The 16,182-nt window shown below is 54.4% G+C and overlaps 1 protein-coding gene across 1 annotated transcript; it reads right to left on the minus strand.

Annotated features, from left to right (window-relative positions):
* Window positions 1–902: 902 nt before the first annotated feature.
* C59H9orf78 (chromosome 59 C9orf78 homolog) lies at window positions 903–16,139 on the minus strand. The gene is made up of 9 exons (XM_032976446.2): window positions 15,556–16,139; window positions 14,414–14,473; window positions 12,483–12,534; window positions 11,160–11,230; window positions 9,888–9,974; window positions 6,438–6,635; window positions 4,832–4,968; window positions 3,419–3,520; window positions 903–1,014 (listed from the first exon to the last, which is right to left on the minus strand). Exons 1-9 carry the CDS (start codon window positions 15,624–15,626, stop codon window positions 920–922), a joined length of 873 nt encoding a protein of 290 aa, XP_032832337.1. The 5' UTR covers window positions 15,627–16,139; the 3' UTR covers window positions 903–919.
* Between the last annotated feature and the right edge of the window lie 43 nt (window positions 16,140–16,182).

Genomic DNA, 16,182 nt, shown 5'->3' on the forward strand with positions numbered 1-16,182 from the left:
TGTAGCCTTAACAGACTGTTGGGGGCAAGTGCTGTAAGCGAGCACCTTCGAAGGCTGGCACGGCAGACGAGGTGGTGGGTGGCCAACGCCACGCCCGGCCGCCTTTGTCTCCCCAGTGGCGATGTTTACACACCAACCACACCAGGTACTCATTTGAAGCCGAGTCGACCTAGGGAAGCCCCCATGACCGGTTCAAATAATCGTCACCGGTGTTGGCCGTGAACGGGAATTGAGCTCGAGTCACCGGATTCGTAGGGCGGCGTAGCGCTCGCCGCTGCACGACCGCCCACCACCACGACGGCGACACACGCGCACACACACGAAACACTTTGAGTAAATCAAGAGTGGTGTAATATCAGGAACGCCATCGTACGGCATCCGATCGATCGCGTTGGGGCAAAGCGAGCGAGCTTGGGGGGCAGAGCACTCGTCACCGGAAGGGGGCCGTGGACCACCCCCGCCCCCCCCCCCCCCCCCCCCCCCCCACCGGTGGTGGCTCGGGAGCAAACGTCAAAGCCGGGTCCAAGAGGGAGGACGTTCCGCCCGGGAGACGGAGCGATGAAACTGGTGCTGCGCAGCAGGTTCCAAGGCAGATTATCACAATCACAGGGACACGAGGGGCGGTCTCGGCGGTGGCTTGGGGGCGGGGGGGGAGGCCTTCAAGGCCTTCAAGGCCTTCAAGGCCTTCGAGGCCTTCATCCACCAGTGGGGTTGACCATGGCTCACGGACGACGACGATTGTAAAGGTCCTGCTGTTGGGCGCCGTCCCTCCCTCGGAAAACGATCGCCACGACACGCCGGGCCCCCCCCGGCCCGGCGTGGCGTGGGGGGGTCGTGACTCCTCCGGTGACCCTGCCCCCCCCCCTCCACTCCACCGCCTCCCCCCCCCCCCCACCCACCCACACCGCCCCCCCCCCCCTCAGTAGCGCCGGTTCATCTTGCGGAACTTCTCGTAGTGGAAGTCGTCCGTCGCTTTGTCGGCATTGGGTCGCTTGAACCCAGGGCGGTGGTCACCTGTGGTGGGGATACACGGGGGCGCACGGGGACACGCGGTGATAGACGGGGACACACGGGGACACAGGGGGGTACACGGCGGTTATGAGGTGGTGATGGTAATAGACGTGGCTGTGCATATTAGTGTAGTGGCGGTTATGAAGGTGGTGATAGATAAAGGTGGCTGTGTGTCGGAGCGTGGTGGCGGTTATGAAAATGGTGATGGTTATAGGGGTTATGAAGGTGGTGACGGAAGTAGGGGCGGCCGTGTGTGTATGAGCGTAGTGGCGGTTATGAAGGTGGTGACAGCTATAGGGGCGGCCGTGTGTGTCTGAGCGTAGTAGCGGTTATGAAGGTGGTGACAGTTATAGGGGCGGCCGTGTGTGTATGAGCGTAGTGGCGGTCATGAAGGTGGTGACAGTTATAGGGGTGGCCGTGTGTGTATCAGCGTAGTGGCGGTTATGAAGGTGGTGACGGTAGTAGGGGCGGCCGTGTGTCTATGAGCGTAGTGGCGGTTATGAAGGTGGTGACGATAGTAGGGGCGGCCGTGTGTGTCTGAGCGTAGTAGCGGTTATGAAGGTAGTGACGGTAGTAGGGGCGGCTGTGTGTGTATGAGCGTAGTGGCGGTTATGAAGGTGGTGATGGTAGTAGGGGCGGCCGTGTGTGTATGAGCGCAGTGGCGGTTATGAAGGTGGTGACAGCTATAGGGGTGGCCGTGTGTGTCTGAGCATAGTAGCGGTTATGAAGGTGATGATGGTTATAGGGGTGGCCGTGTGTGTATGAGCGTAGTGGCGGTTATGAAGGTGGTGACAGCTATAGGGGCGGCCGTGTGTGTCTGAGCGTAGTAGCGGTTATGAAGGTGGTGATGGTTATAGGGGTGGCCGTGTGTGTATGAGCGTAGTAGCGGTTATGAAGGTGGTGACAGTTATAGGGGCGGCCGTGTGTGTATGAGCGTAGTGGCGGTCATGAAGGTGGTGACAGTTATAGGGGTGGCCGTGTGTGTATCAGCGTAGTGGCGGTTATGAAGGTGGTGACGGTAGTAGGGGCGGCCGTGTGTGTATGAGCGTAGTAGCGGTTATGAAGGTGGTGACAGTTATAGGGGCGGCCGTGTCTGAGCGTAGTGGCGGTTATGAAGGTGGTGACGGTAGTAGGGGCGGCCGTGTGTCTATGAGCGTAGTGGCGGTCATGAAGGTGGTGACAGCTATAGGGGCGGCCATGTGTGTATCAGCGTAGTGACGGTTATGAAGGTGGTGACAGCTATAGGGGCGGCCATGTGTGTATCAGCGTAGTGACGGTTATGAAGGTGGTGACAGCTATAGGGGTGGCCGTGTGTGTATGAGCGTAGTGGCGGTTATGAAGGTGGTGACAGCTATAGGGGCGGCCGTGTGTGTCTGAGCGTAGTAGCGGTTATGAAGGTGGTGACAGTTATAGGGGCGGCCGTGTGTGTATGAGCGTAGTGGCGGTCATGAAGGTGGTGACAGTTATAGGGGTGGCCGTGTGTGTATCAGCGTAGTGGCGGTTATGAAGGTGGTGACGGTAGTAGGGGCGGCCGTGTGTCTATGAGCGTAGTGGCGGTTATGAAGGTGGTGACGATAGTAGGGGCGGCCGTGTGTGTCTGAGCGTAGTAGCGGTTATGAAGGTAGTGACGGTAGTAGGGGCGGCTGTGTGTGTATGAGCGTAGTGGCGGTTATGAAGGTGGTGATGGTAGTAGGGGCGGCCGTGTGTGTATGAGCGCAGTGGCGGTTATGAAGGTGGTGACAGCTATAGGGGTGGCCGTGTGTGTCTGAGCATAGTAGCGGTTATGAAGGTGATGATGGTTATAGGGGTGGCCGTGTGTGTATGAGCGTAGTGGCGGTTATGAAGGTGGTGACAGCTATAGGGGCGGCCGTGTGTGTCTGAGCGTAGTAGCGGTTATGAAGGTGGTGATGGTTATAGGGGCGGCCGTGTGTGTATGAGCGTAGTAGCGGTTATGAAGGTGGTGACAGTTATAGGGGCGGCCGTGTGTGTATGAGCGTAGTGGCGGTCATGAAGGTGGTGACAGTTATAGGGGTGGCCGTGTGTGTATCAGCGTAGTGGCGGTTATGAAGGTGGTGACGGTAGTAGGGGCGGCCGTGTGTGTATGAGCGTAGTAGCGGTTATGAAGGTGGTGACAGTTATAGGGGCGGCCGTGTCTGAGCGTAGTGGCGGTTATGAAGGTGGTGACGGTAGTAGGGGCGGCCGTGTGTCTATGAGCGTAGTGGCGGTCATGAAGGTGGTGACAGCTATAGGGGCGGCCGTGTGTGTATGAGCGTAGTAGCGGTTATGAAGGTGGTGACAGCTACAGGGGCGGCCGTGTGTGTCTGAGCGTAGTGGCGGTTATGAAGGTGGTGACAGCTACAGGGGCGGCCGTGTGTGTATGAGCGTAGTGGCGAGCGCGACCACGCACCCTCCTTCTTGTCGGGGTGTTGCTGGGCCTTGCTGGCACGAGGTTTGCTCTCCTCGCGGTGATAGCCCCGTCGAGACCCGTGGCCCAGCTGCTCGTGGGAGACTGCACGGTGGGGGAGCCGGAGGGGAGGAGGCGACAGGGACTCGCATCAATACAGACTCAACGTGACACACGACACGACCCCGGCTTCTCCTTTACCACAACTGAGCCAAACCGTCTCGGCACGGCCCAGCTCAGGAGGGACCGCGTTCTTTTTACAACGCACAAGCCGAGCGGTCCTGCTATAGACTTATTAAAACTAACCTATTTTTAATTTTACAAGGTAAGGCCCACTGAGCTAAATAGCTCTTTTTCAGAAACAAATGATAGCTCAACCAAGTGGCTTATCACGTGGAAATGTATAGCAGCCAAATACTCTAAAACGCGCGACGTTGATTCTAAATGCGCAGGGAAAAACCACAGGACCCGGAGAAAAATCCACGAGGCCACGGGGCGAGAAACATGCAAACTCCAAATAATACAGCAGGTGTCAGGGGTCGGGATCGAACCAACGACCTCCTGTATACCAGGCGAAGTATTGAACATCTCGCTAGGACGCATGCGGGACACGAGTGAAACAGCCTTGGTCTCTCCAGTGGCGACATTTACACACCACACCAGGTACTCATTTGAGACTGAATAGACCTCGGAGAGGCCCAGGACCAGTTCGGATAATCGTGAATGGGAATCGAACTCGGGACACGGAGTTCATAGTGCAGCACGCTAACCGCTAAACCACCACACTCAAAAACAGACATACATACGCGCACACCCACACACTTACGTACGAATACAAAGATCACCCGTATAGTCTTATTAGACTGTTGGGGCAAATGCTGTTAGAGAGCACCTATTAAGGCTGGCACAGCACACGAGGGGGTGGGTGGCCAGCACCACACTTGGCCACCTTTGTCTCTCTCGTGGCGATGTTTACACACCGCACCAGGTACTCATTTGAGTCCGAGTCGACCTAGGGGAGGCAGCCTAGGATCGGTTCAGATGATAGTCACTGCGTGAGTGGGAATCGAACTTGCATCGCCGGGTTCGTAGCGCAGAGGGCTAACCACTACACTACCGCTCCCCACACACACACACACACGCACACCTGCACACCTGTACACGCACAAACACATACCACACATGTACGTACAAACAAATACAACGATCCCTCGTACAGCCTCAACAGACTGTTGGGGCAAATGCCGTTCGCGAGTAGCACCCGTGAAGGCTGGCGCGCGGCACACGAGGGGCCGGGTGGCCAGCACGCGTACACCCACGCACACACACTGACGTACACGCGCCCACCCGTACACGCACGAACACGGTGCACCCGCAACACACGTACGTACGCGCGCATGGCACGCGTGTACGCACATCGGTTGTGCTGCACATAGTTGACGGCCATGTTGGTGGGCACGAAGGAGGTGTTGTTCTGCTGGCGGTGGCGGCGCCGCTCGGCCAGCAGCAGCTGCTTCGCCTCCTCCGTCATCTCGATGTTGCGGATCTTAGCGCTGGCACACGATGGGGGGGGGAGAGAGAGAGAGAGAGAGGGAGAGATGAGGCGCGCACGCGAGAGACGGTTGCACGACTGGTTCCGTGACAGACCGTCGGCCTGCCGTTGGCTTCGTCTCAGGCGCTGTGGCCGTGATGCCGCTGCCTCTGCCTTTCATGTACACGCGTTGGGAATCTACGCTGCGGCTATTGCCTTAACTTGAAAAAGGGGAGTTTATCCTCTGTAGGCCCTGCCCTTTCCTTTTTAGCCCCGCCCACTTTACTTATCAGGCCCCCGCCCCTTGTTGCTTAGACCTCGCCCCTTATTGTTTAAGCCTCATCCCCTTGCTGCTTAGGTCCCGCCCTCTTGCTGCGTGGGCACCGCCCCTTACTGCTTAGGCCCCGCCCATTACCTCTTCTTCCTCTTTTGGCTCTGCGCCTTTGCTTTTTAGAAATCGGCCCCTTCTTCTTGAAGCCCCGCCTCTTTCTATGTAGGCCCTGCCCCCTGCCCCAGACACGCGGATGGGGTGGTGTGGGTAGTGGTGGGCGGGGGTCAGTGGGGGTAGTGGTGGGCGGGGGTCAGTGGGGGTAGTGGTGGGCGGGGGTCAGGAGGGGTAGTGGTGGGCAGGGGTCAGTGGGGGTAGTGGTGGGCGGGAGTCGGGAGGGGTAGTGGTGGACAGGGGTTAGTGGGGGTAGTGGTGGGCGGGGGTCAGGAGGGGTAGTGGTGGGCGGGGACAGTGGGGGGCAGGGGGTCAGAGGGGGTAGTGGTGGGCAGGGGTCAGTGGGAGTAGTGGTGGGCGGGGGTCAGTGGGAGTAGTGGTGGGCGGGGGTCAGTGGGAGTAGTGGTGGGCGGGGGTCAGGAGGGGTAGTGGTGGGCGGGGACAGTGGGGGGCAGGGGGTCAGAGGGGGTAGTGGTGGGCAGGGGTCAGTGGGAGTAGTGGTGGGCGGGGGTCAGTGGGAGTAGTGGTGGGCGGGGGTCAGTGGGAGTAGTGGTGGGCGGGGGTCAGGAGGGGTAGTGGTGGGCGGGGACAGTGGGGGTAGTGGTGGGCGGGGGTCAGTGGGGGTAGTGGTGGACAGGGATCAGTGTGGGTAGTGGTGGGCGGGGGTCAGGAGGGGTAGTGGTGGACAGGGGTCAGTGGGGGTAGTGGTGGGCGGGGGTCAGGAGGGGTAGTGGTGGGCGGGGGTCAGGAGGGGTAGTGGTGGGCGGGGACAGTGGGGGGCGGGGGGTCAGAGGGGGTAGTGGTGGGCAGGGGTCAGTGGGCGTAGTGGTGGTCGGTGGGGGTCAGTGAGGGGTAGTGGTGGGCGGGGGGTCAGTGAGGGGGTAGTGGTGGTCGGGGGCTCAGTGAGGGGGTAGTGGTGGGTGGGGGCTCAGTAGGGGGGGCGGCGGGGGGGGGTCAGCGGGGGTAGTGGTGTGCAGCTGGGTAAGTGTGCGTCAGTGCGAGTGCCAGTTGGGTTCCTGGCGTGTCTGTGCGCCCGCGTGCGCGCTCACTCGATGCCCAGGTCCACCTCCGGGATGCCGCTCAGCATCTGGTTGGAGAGCATCTCCTCGGTGCGCTTGGCCGAGTTGACGCGCAGGTTCTCGGGCAGCTCGTAGAGGGCGTCCTCCGCGCTGCGTTGCCGCGCCGCCATCTCCTCGCTCTCCTCCACGCCCTTGCGCTTGCGCAGCTCCGTCTCGATGTACTTCATCCTGCCCGGCGCAAGGCAGCAGCGCAGTTAGCGTCACCGGAGCCGGCGGTGCGGCGCTGTCGGCATGGGCTCTGGTGGCAAGCGATTAAGCGTGGTGGTACCCCGAACTTTCGCAGGTTCTTAAAATCCCCCCTTTTTCACGCCACCGGCGTGTGGACGCTGCCGTGTCACCTCGCAGGTCGACCCCCCCCCCTCTCCCTGCCCTTCCATCATGCTAAGTCCGCCTATTGAAATGCCACATTTTTTTTAATGCTAATTCCTTTGTCAAGGCACCTTAAATCCCTCTCACACAGCTTAAAGGTCCGTGGTCTGAGCTTGGCTCTGTGTTTCACTCCAGCGCAGTCTTCGAGACAGCCTGGTCCCTTCACCTGATGAAGGCCGCTTGTGTTGTGGCCGAAACGTCGTGATTTTTGTTGTTTTATTTTTTTACCTACGTGACTTTGCCGAATAGAACCAAAGAGCGTGGATTACCCCCCCGAGTCAAATTTCTCCACCCCCCCCGCCGGTCTCAATGGAACGGCGCCCGAGCCCCTTCCGGCCCGTAGGCACCCCCCCCCCCGCCCCTCCAGTGCAGCTGCACGGCCCCGCAGAATCGCTGGCTAGGCCACCGTCACACACAGAGTCGGCTCTTGCCGTTCAGAGGCACTTTCTTCTCAGAGACGTAGATGGAGGGGGAGGCGAGGGGAGAGAGGGGTCAGCATGGGACTGGTCGAGTTCTTCGCGCGATTAGCTTGGGATGACATACAAACACACACACACAAAACCAAAGATCCCTCGTACAGCCTGAACAGACTGTTGGGGCAAGTCTCGTGAGCGAGCGCCCGTCAATGCCGGTACGGCACACGAGGGGGTAGGTGGCCAACAACACGCCTTTGTCTGCTCAGCGCTGATGTTTACTCCACACTGCACAAGGTATTCATTTAACGTTGAGTCGACCGAGGGGAATCCCAGGACCGGTTCAAATATTCGCCACTGGTCATGACTGGGAATTGAAATCGGGTCACTGGGTTCGTGGTGGAAGTGCGTTAACCGCTAGACCATCCATCATCAGATACAAATGAAAGAGAAAAAAAACCTAGTAAACTTAGAAATATAATGCAATACAACACAGATAGTCAGCTAGCATAACAGTCAACACCCTACCTGGTTGATTAACGTTCTTCCAAAGATTGCTAAATTTAAGAGCGAGATAAAACACAGAACCGGAGACACACAGACAGACACATAAGCAGAGAGAGATAACACAGAGATACACAGAGGGAGACACACACATAGACACACACAGAGAGAGACAACACAGAGACACACAGAGGGAGACACACACATAGACACAGAGAGAGATAACACAGAGACACACAGAGGGAGACACACACGTAGACACACAGAGAGAGAGAACACAGAGACACACAGAGGGAGACACACACATAGACACACAGAGAGCGAGAACACAGAGACACACAGAGGGAGACACACACATAGACACACAGAGACACACACATAGACACACAGACAGATAACACAGAGACACAGAGAGAGACACACACATAGACACACAGGGAGAGATAACACAGAGACACAGAGGGAGACACACACATAGACAGAGAAAGAGAACACAGAGACACACAGAGGGAGAAACACACATAGACACACAGAGAGACACACACATAGACACAAAGAGGGAGACACACACAGACACAAAGAGAGAGACACACACATAGACACACAGAGAGAGATAACACAGAGACACACAGAGAGAGACACACAGAGAGAGACACACACATAGACACACAGAGAGAGATAACACAGAGACACACAGAGAGAGACACACACATAGACACACAGAGAGAGATAACACAGAGACACACAGAGGGAGACACACACATAGACAGAGAAAGAGAACACAGAGACACACAAGATAGAGAAACACACATAGACACACACAGAAACAACATCGTATGCTATTATTTAATTTAGAATTTTCTCTTTCTACGTGACTTTACCGAAAGAACCAAAGTAATTCCTGCAGTCACGAAAGCACCAAATCAAGTTCACTACACCACCGCCTACTGCTACATGCACGTACGTATACGTATGTATATATATGTTGAACTTATTTCCCACCGCACGTAGCAAACCGCAGCAATCGGTTGGCTACATATAAACAACTTCAGAGAAAAATCACACGTAAGAATCATCATCATCACCACGATCATCACGATCCATAGGCACATAGCCCGTAGGTGCCCACCCCACATTTCGTCATTTGGTCATCACATGCATCGGATTACTTGAGTCTTTTTTTTCTTCTTCACGGCCGAAGTGTCGGTACCCTTCCCGCCCGACTCTCCATATCCACGCTCGGGACTGGCTCAGATATCTACTGGACTGTGGACCCCCGAGGTGGAGTCATCCGTTAAAATGGATTACGTAATATTCTTCAACAAGCGGTGCATCTTCGGGGACAGTTTAATCCGCAACACGGATGCTAGCCGGGCAGACTGCGGTTGTAGTTTGGCTGATCCGCATCATTTTTCTCAGGTCCGTCTCTCCCCGTGTTTTCTGGGCAGTGCCGTGGTAAACGTGCCCGGGTTTTCCTGACCTGCCGAGCCTCCAGAAGCATCGCAATGTAACGCGCGCTTTCGGACGCAGCCGTCTGGAACGCGTCTTCCTTCCAATGTTAGGAAGCCACTGGAGCTATGCACTGTTAAATCTAGTTTGAAAAGTCGATTCTTTAAAACTGCCTTATGCGTTTAGCTCGTAGTCCTTCCCCCTGCACCTCCGATTAGCGCGGTTGGCTACGTACGGCGCGAAAGAAGTTAAACGTACGTAATGACGAATCGTGTTTCGCACACAGCGCCCGATACGCAGCTGGCTTTAGTCTGCTGCTGCGCAGGGGATCCCGGTTGAATAACCTGCGTTGTCATTTTCAAACTTTCTAACGAAAATCGGGACCCTGACGCGGCACACGCTGGCCTGCTCCTGCGAACGACGTCAAGGGATCTTCAGTCCACTGTAGGCGAAGCGGACGGCACGCAACACTGTTACTATTAGCATTACCAAGGTCGATACCACCGCCAACACGGGTATTAACCGGGGCGGCCGCCAGATTCGAACGGCAAACGTCCGCAACAACAAGCGGCTAACGAAGCACCGCCCCCCCCCCCCCCCCCCCGAGTTACCGTGGCTGCCTCCAGACGCACGCACACACGGACGGACGGACGCACGGACAGATGGACACACGGACACCACTCACATGTCTGCGTCCTCGTCGCGCCGGTTTGTCTCAGCCGAGAAGGCCGTTCCGAGGTTCGTGAGGTCTTTATCCTCATCCTCGCCGCTCCTACGCACGGTGTATCATACATGGCGCCACGCGGACAGCGTATCACACACGCGTAGCGTGACGTGCGCAGCATCACACACCGTGTCACACGCATCACAGGGTCACACGCACACAGAACATCATACACACGTCAAAAACAGCGTCGCACAAACATAGCATTGTGTATATGAGACCGGTTGGGGTACAGTGGTGGGACTGGTTGGGGTACAGTGGTGGGACCGGTTGTGGTACAGTGGTGGGACTGGTTGAGGTACAGTGGTGGGACTGGTTGTGGTACAGTGGTGGGACTGGTTGGGGTACAGTGGTGGGACCGGTTGAGGTACAGTGGTGGGACTGGTTGAGGTACAGTGGTGGGACTGGTTGGGGTACAGTGGTGGGACTGGTTGGGGTACAATGGTGGGACTTGTTGTGGTACAGTGGTGGGACTGGTTGGGATACAGTGGTGGGACCGGTTGGGGTACAGTGGTGGGACTGGTTGGGGTACAGTGGTGGGACTGGTTGGGGTACAGTGGTGGGACCGGTTGGGGTACAGTGGTGGGACTGGTTGGGGTACAGTGGTGGGACTGGTTGGGGTACAGTGGTGGGACTGGTTGGGGTACAGTGGTGGGACTGGTTGGGGTACAGTGGTGGGACCGGTTGGGGTACAGTGGTGGGACTGGTTGGCGTACAGTGGTGGGACCGGTTGAGGTACAGTGGTGGGACTGGTTGGGGTACAGTGGTGGGACCGGTTGAGGTACAGTGGTGGGACTGGTTGTGGTACAGTGGTGGGACTGGTTGAGGTACAGTGGTGGGACTGGTTGTGGTACAGTGGTGGGACTGGTTGGGGTACAGTGGTGGGACCGGTTGAGGTACAGTGGTGGGACTGGTTGAGGTACAGTGGTGGGACTGGTTGGGGTACAGTGGTGGGACTGGTTGGGGTACAGTGGTGGGACTTGTTGTGGTACAGTGGTGGGACTGGTTGGGGTACAGTGGTGGGACTGGTTGTGGTACAGTGGTGGGACTGGTTGGGGTACAGTGGTGGGACCGGTTGAGGTACAGTGGTGGGACTGGTTGAGGTACAGTGGTGGGACTGGTTGGGGTACAGTGGTGGGACTGGTTGGGGTACAGTGGTGGGACTTGTTGTGGTACAGTGGTGGGACTGGTAGGAATTCACGCGAAGCAAGACGCCGTGGCTGAGCATTTCACCGGTCGCGATTGCGATCCTTGATCCGTTTCATGTCCACCATGCCGCCTGTGTCCATCTTGAACGGGTCGCTCTGCACCGCCGCCAAACACAGTCAGTCAAAAAATATTTTTTTTCCACTGGCGCATGTGAGCCGAGCCAGCATGGGAGCCCTTAGCACAGGAATGTGTGTATGTATGTTTGCATGTTGTATGTGTGTACCCCTACAAGTCTCATATATACAATTAACGCTACGTGTGACGGTGTTTGTGACATCGTGAGTGTGACGCTGCGTATGTGTGTGATGCTTCTGTGTGCTTGCGACGTGTGTGACGCTGTGTAATGATCTGCATGTGATACACTGCGTGTGTGTGAGACGCTGTGTATGCTTTTATGCATGATGAACTTCTTTCGCACCACTGTATATAGCCAACCGTGCTAATCGGAGGTGTGCGGGTAAGGACAACAAATTTAAACACAAACAGCAGTTCTAAAGAAATTAGTTTTCAATGTACTATAGTGGTGTAGTGTATAGCAGTGTATAATCGTGTAGTGTACAGTGTAGTGTATAGTAGCGTAGGGTGTAGTGTATAGTGTACTGCATAGTAGTGTAGTGTATAGTAGTGTAGTGTGTAGTGTATAGTAGTGTATGTATGTAAGCTGAACTTCTTTCGCACAGTACGTGGCCAATTGTGCTAATCGGAAGTGCGGGAAAGGGAAAGGGTGGTTTTCCACTGGCCATTTGCCGAGCCGAGCCAGAAGCAAAGGCATGGTATGGCAGCCTGGCAAGAAGATATCCTTCTGGGGCTACGCACTTTAAAATCTAAATTTAAAATGAATTTCTTTAGAAAATGTTTGTGTTTCGTTTCTTGTCCTTCCCCCATACCTCCAATTAGCACGGTTGGCTACATACGGCGCAAAATAAGTTCAACATACGTGCATACATTAGGTTTGTTTGTTTTTTCCCATCTGCAATTGTGGATTTCTGTGATGTCATGCAAGTCTATGGGTCTTTACGCAAGTGCAGACTGAGACAATTAACTCACTGCACTTGAGAACCCGGTTTAATCACAACTCAGTCTGTGTGAGTCTATGGGTCTCTATGTGAGTCTATGGGTCTCTATTCAAATTTATGGGTCTCTTTTTCGGGCATTAGTGGACCAGGCTGAGGCCATCAACTAAGCGGGTAGCCGAAACCTGGATTGGAACCGAGGCCCTCAACGGTGCTGGCTCAAAGCCTGCGGCCTCTGAGCCACCACTCCTGGTCATGTGGGATTTATTTGGTGTCACGTCGGGTGTGTTTCAGTGTCATTTGGGGTGCATTTGGTGGTGCGTGAGTGACTCACCATGGTCTCCTCCTCGTTGGTGAGCTTCTTCCCCACCGACAGTGCCACCGCGCTGCTCACCGAAACGCGCGCAGGCACGGCAACGGGTTGACCGAAGGGTTGCCCGCAACATTGCGATAAAAAATAAAAAAATAACTCCCAGCGCTAAAAGCATATTCAACTTCAACAGCCCTTGTCAATCATTGGACACCTCATTTGCCAGTAACAAAATATGATAATTGGTTTTTTACCCTTTTATCTGGGTAAAAAACCAATTATCATATTTTCTTACTGGCAAATGAAGTTTCCAATGGTGTAAATGCTTACCCCGAGCTCTCATACTCTGATGGTGCATTGCCTTTGAGTTGTGCGCCTTTTGGCGTCTTCTGGTCCAACAGTTTTGTTGCCAGATAAAAGGGTAAAAAAACAATTATCAGCCCTTGTCAATGTTGTGCCTGATAGTGGCAGAGTGGCATTATCAGTTTTCATTGATCTCACGAAAAGGCTCTGACTTTGCGCAGGGGGTCGGCAACCTGCGGCACCAGAGCAGCATGCAGCTCCGTAAGGACTGCTTCGTGACGTTCTTCATTAGCCGTTTTCCATTCCGATGACGTACATGAAAGGGTAAAACCTCATCTTATTTTTCATACTTTTGATACTGGCAAAAAGCTCCCAGCGATATTAAATAGTAAAATATACAAATCACGACTACATTATTTTACGGACAAAATAAATAAATGACGGGGTGTTTATTTATTTGACAAAGCGAACACTGTCATCGCTAAGGGTAATGCTACCTTCCGATATTGGAATGTTTGATAATCCATGCATGTGCACGATTGTTCTTCTTGGTTTTTTTTGGACTGGTACAATTATGCCCAATGAGTAGGGAATTGGGTTACACACACCCCACACGTACACCCCGCAGCACATGTGTGACAAACAAAGACCCCCCAATATAGCCTTCAATAGACTGTTGGGGCAAGTGAATCATTTGCCGGGACCCCGGGGTCCCGCAAAAATCAGGTCAATAATTATTCTTTTTCAGTCCGCCCACTCGTGATCCCGACAGCAACGCGTCGCCCGCGCAGACTCGCGCCAACAAGCGCCAGCAGGCGGCAATCAACACGATGGGCGCCACCCCACCGGCCAAACGCAAGCCCCGGGGCATCCGCCACGGTCACGCGCGGCGACGACGCCCTCCGGTCAGCCGTCGATCCTCAGCTTCTTTGCCAAGGCGAGCCCGCCCCCGCAGTGAATTTAACGTGTTTATGTAATTTTTCAACTTTTTACAAAACTTAGTGCCCCGAGTAGCTCTCGACGAGGCCAATCGATTGACACTAGTTTTGTTGTCACTACGTGGTTTTTCCCACCCCGGGGCAGTGATGGGACCCCGGGGTCCCGCCAATTGCTTCAAGTGCTGTTAGCGAGCACTTCAATCAAACTATAAAGTGTTGCAGGCACATTGCATTGTGTTGAAGGTGTAATTCTTGTGAGAGAAAGACAGTCCACTGGGCAATGCATTCTGGGCCCAACAGCCCCAGTGGGGTCTCAATCGAGGAGATTTACCAGGTCCACATCCCGGAAGCGGATAAATCTGAGTGAAAAGACTATGAGCCACACACTCTCACTCACACACGATACGAACATTAAATGGTTGCCATCTAGAGGTGCCACCTGTCCGAGTTTGACCCCAAACACTCGGGAATCGGCATCTGCGTTCGGTTGGCAGGAATTGGTTCGTGCCGAACATCTGGTACCGGTGTTTCGCTGTGTTGAACTTTTTTTTAAACCACAGCAGCGAGCCGCACAGTTCTCATAGCTCGAGGCTGACCGCTGAATATATCCGGGTTTGGGCTACATTGGGGAAAAGGTGGCGAGCCCAAGACCAGAGCAGCAGCAGCACCAGCAGAACGAGGAGAGTCACCCGTACAAAGCAACTTCTTCCTTACCTGACACCGTGTGGCCGCTGACGAATCTTCTGCATTTCTCTCATCTCCTCCAGCTTCTCCCTGCAAACAAGCGAAACGCCAGATTCAGTTACAGAGCGACAACAACAAGAACCGCTGTTCGCCGCTAAGTGGCGGTGACGTCACCACGGCGCTTGTGCCATACTAGGTGCGCTTTTGAGGCCCACGTGAAGTGTCAAAGACTTGCTGCTGGCAGGTCACGGAACAGACCCTGGGGCATCGCGGTGGCGAAATGTTCGCTTCCTCGCCTGCTATGCAGGAGGTCGTAGGTTCGATCCCGACCCCGTGGTTCCGTGTATTTTTTCTCCGAGTCTCTCGGGTTTATCTCTCAACATTTAGAATCAACATTCGTTTAGAGTATCTGAGTGTACTAGTGGCGAGTGTCGTAGTGGTGAGTGACTATTCGTTTGCGTTTCTCCCTTGTGATGGGACTTTGTAGGATGAACGTTGAGATTTATAAGTGGCACGGTGTGACTAATAAGGTTCTCAATTGGTCTGTACTAAGGTAGGGCACTGATAAGGGGTTGACAGGTGTGTAGTTGTGAGTGTAGTAGTGGTGACTGTCGTAGTGGTGAGTGTCTATTTGTGTTTCTGCCTTGTGATGGGACTTTGTAGGATGAACGTTGAGATTTATAAGGGGCACGGGGTGACCCAATAAGGTCTGAATTGGTCTGTACTAAGGTAGGGCACTGATAAGGGGTTGACAGGTGTGTAGTTGTGAGTGTAGTAGTGGTGAGTATTCGTAGTGGTGTCTATTTGTGTTTCTGCCTTGTGATGGGACTTTGTAGGATGAACGTTGAGATTTATAAGTGGCACGGTGTGACTAATAAGGTTCTGAATTGGTCTGTACTAAGGCAGGCACTACTGATACGAGGGAGGGGGGGGGGTGTTGACAGGGATTTCATTTAGCACGTTCTGTTTACGCGACAAACCTTACTAATTGGCTGTGTCGGGTGGTGGTGGGTTTCACGACACATTCATACTTACGTGATCTAACCCACCAAAACAACACCCCCCCCCCCAACACACACACACTTTATAATGTTTAATATTGGTCGCAACTTGCTTAAGGCTAAGGCGTTAAACGAACGAGAAGGCCTCGTCCGTCCTGAGTCGTCTCTCACCGCATCTCCTCAGCCGTCTCGTCCTCCTCGTCGTCGTCCCGTCGCCGTCTGAATTGCTTGGAGGCCGACATCGTGGCCTCTTTGTCGTGCGTGATGAATAAAGTCGTTGAAATGTAAATAGAAGGTGTACGAAGGGAGTTTGCGTGACCGAGAGAGAGATCGGCTGTTGGAGCGGTGCGGCCTACAAGCGCCAACCGACGAGGTGGCGTCTCAGCCGGCGAAGCCGCTAGCACCACGGGCCCTCGACACAACGCGTGTGAAAAGCAAGTTAAAGATAGCTGTTATTAAATATTAAACAACACAAAACAAATATGTAAACAGTAGCGGGACACTGTTGATAAGATGTAACGTGTTAAAATAATATACCAGTAATGATGTAATAGATTACAAGTTAATACGTGCGCATTGAAGCCGAGACGGATTAAGTTGCCTTGTCGCTAAGGGCAACGGCAATTAAGTCATTAAATAAAGTTTCCTAACGGTAACCTTCCGTGTCACGTATATATGATCTATATTTGTTATATTGTTTGTTTAATAGAGGGTGTAAGCGATGTCTTTAACACGAGGAGGCAGATCAAACGGTTCCGGTGTTAGCTCCTCCTCACACTCCGCTAATTATTATTTTAA

The sequence above is a fragment of the Petromyzon marinus genome, chromosome 59, assembly GCF_048934315.1.
Source record: "Petromyzon marinus isolate PM22_M1 ecotype Great Lakes invasive population chromosome 59, UKy_Petmar_22M1.pri1.0, whole genome shotgun sequence".
NCBI classification, from domain to species: Eukaryota; Metazoa; Chordata; class Hyperoartia; order Petromyzontiformes; family Petromyzontidae; genus Petromyzon; species Petromyzon marinus.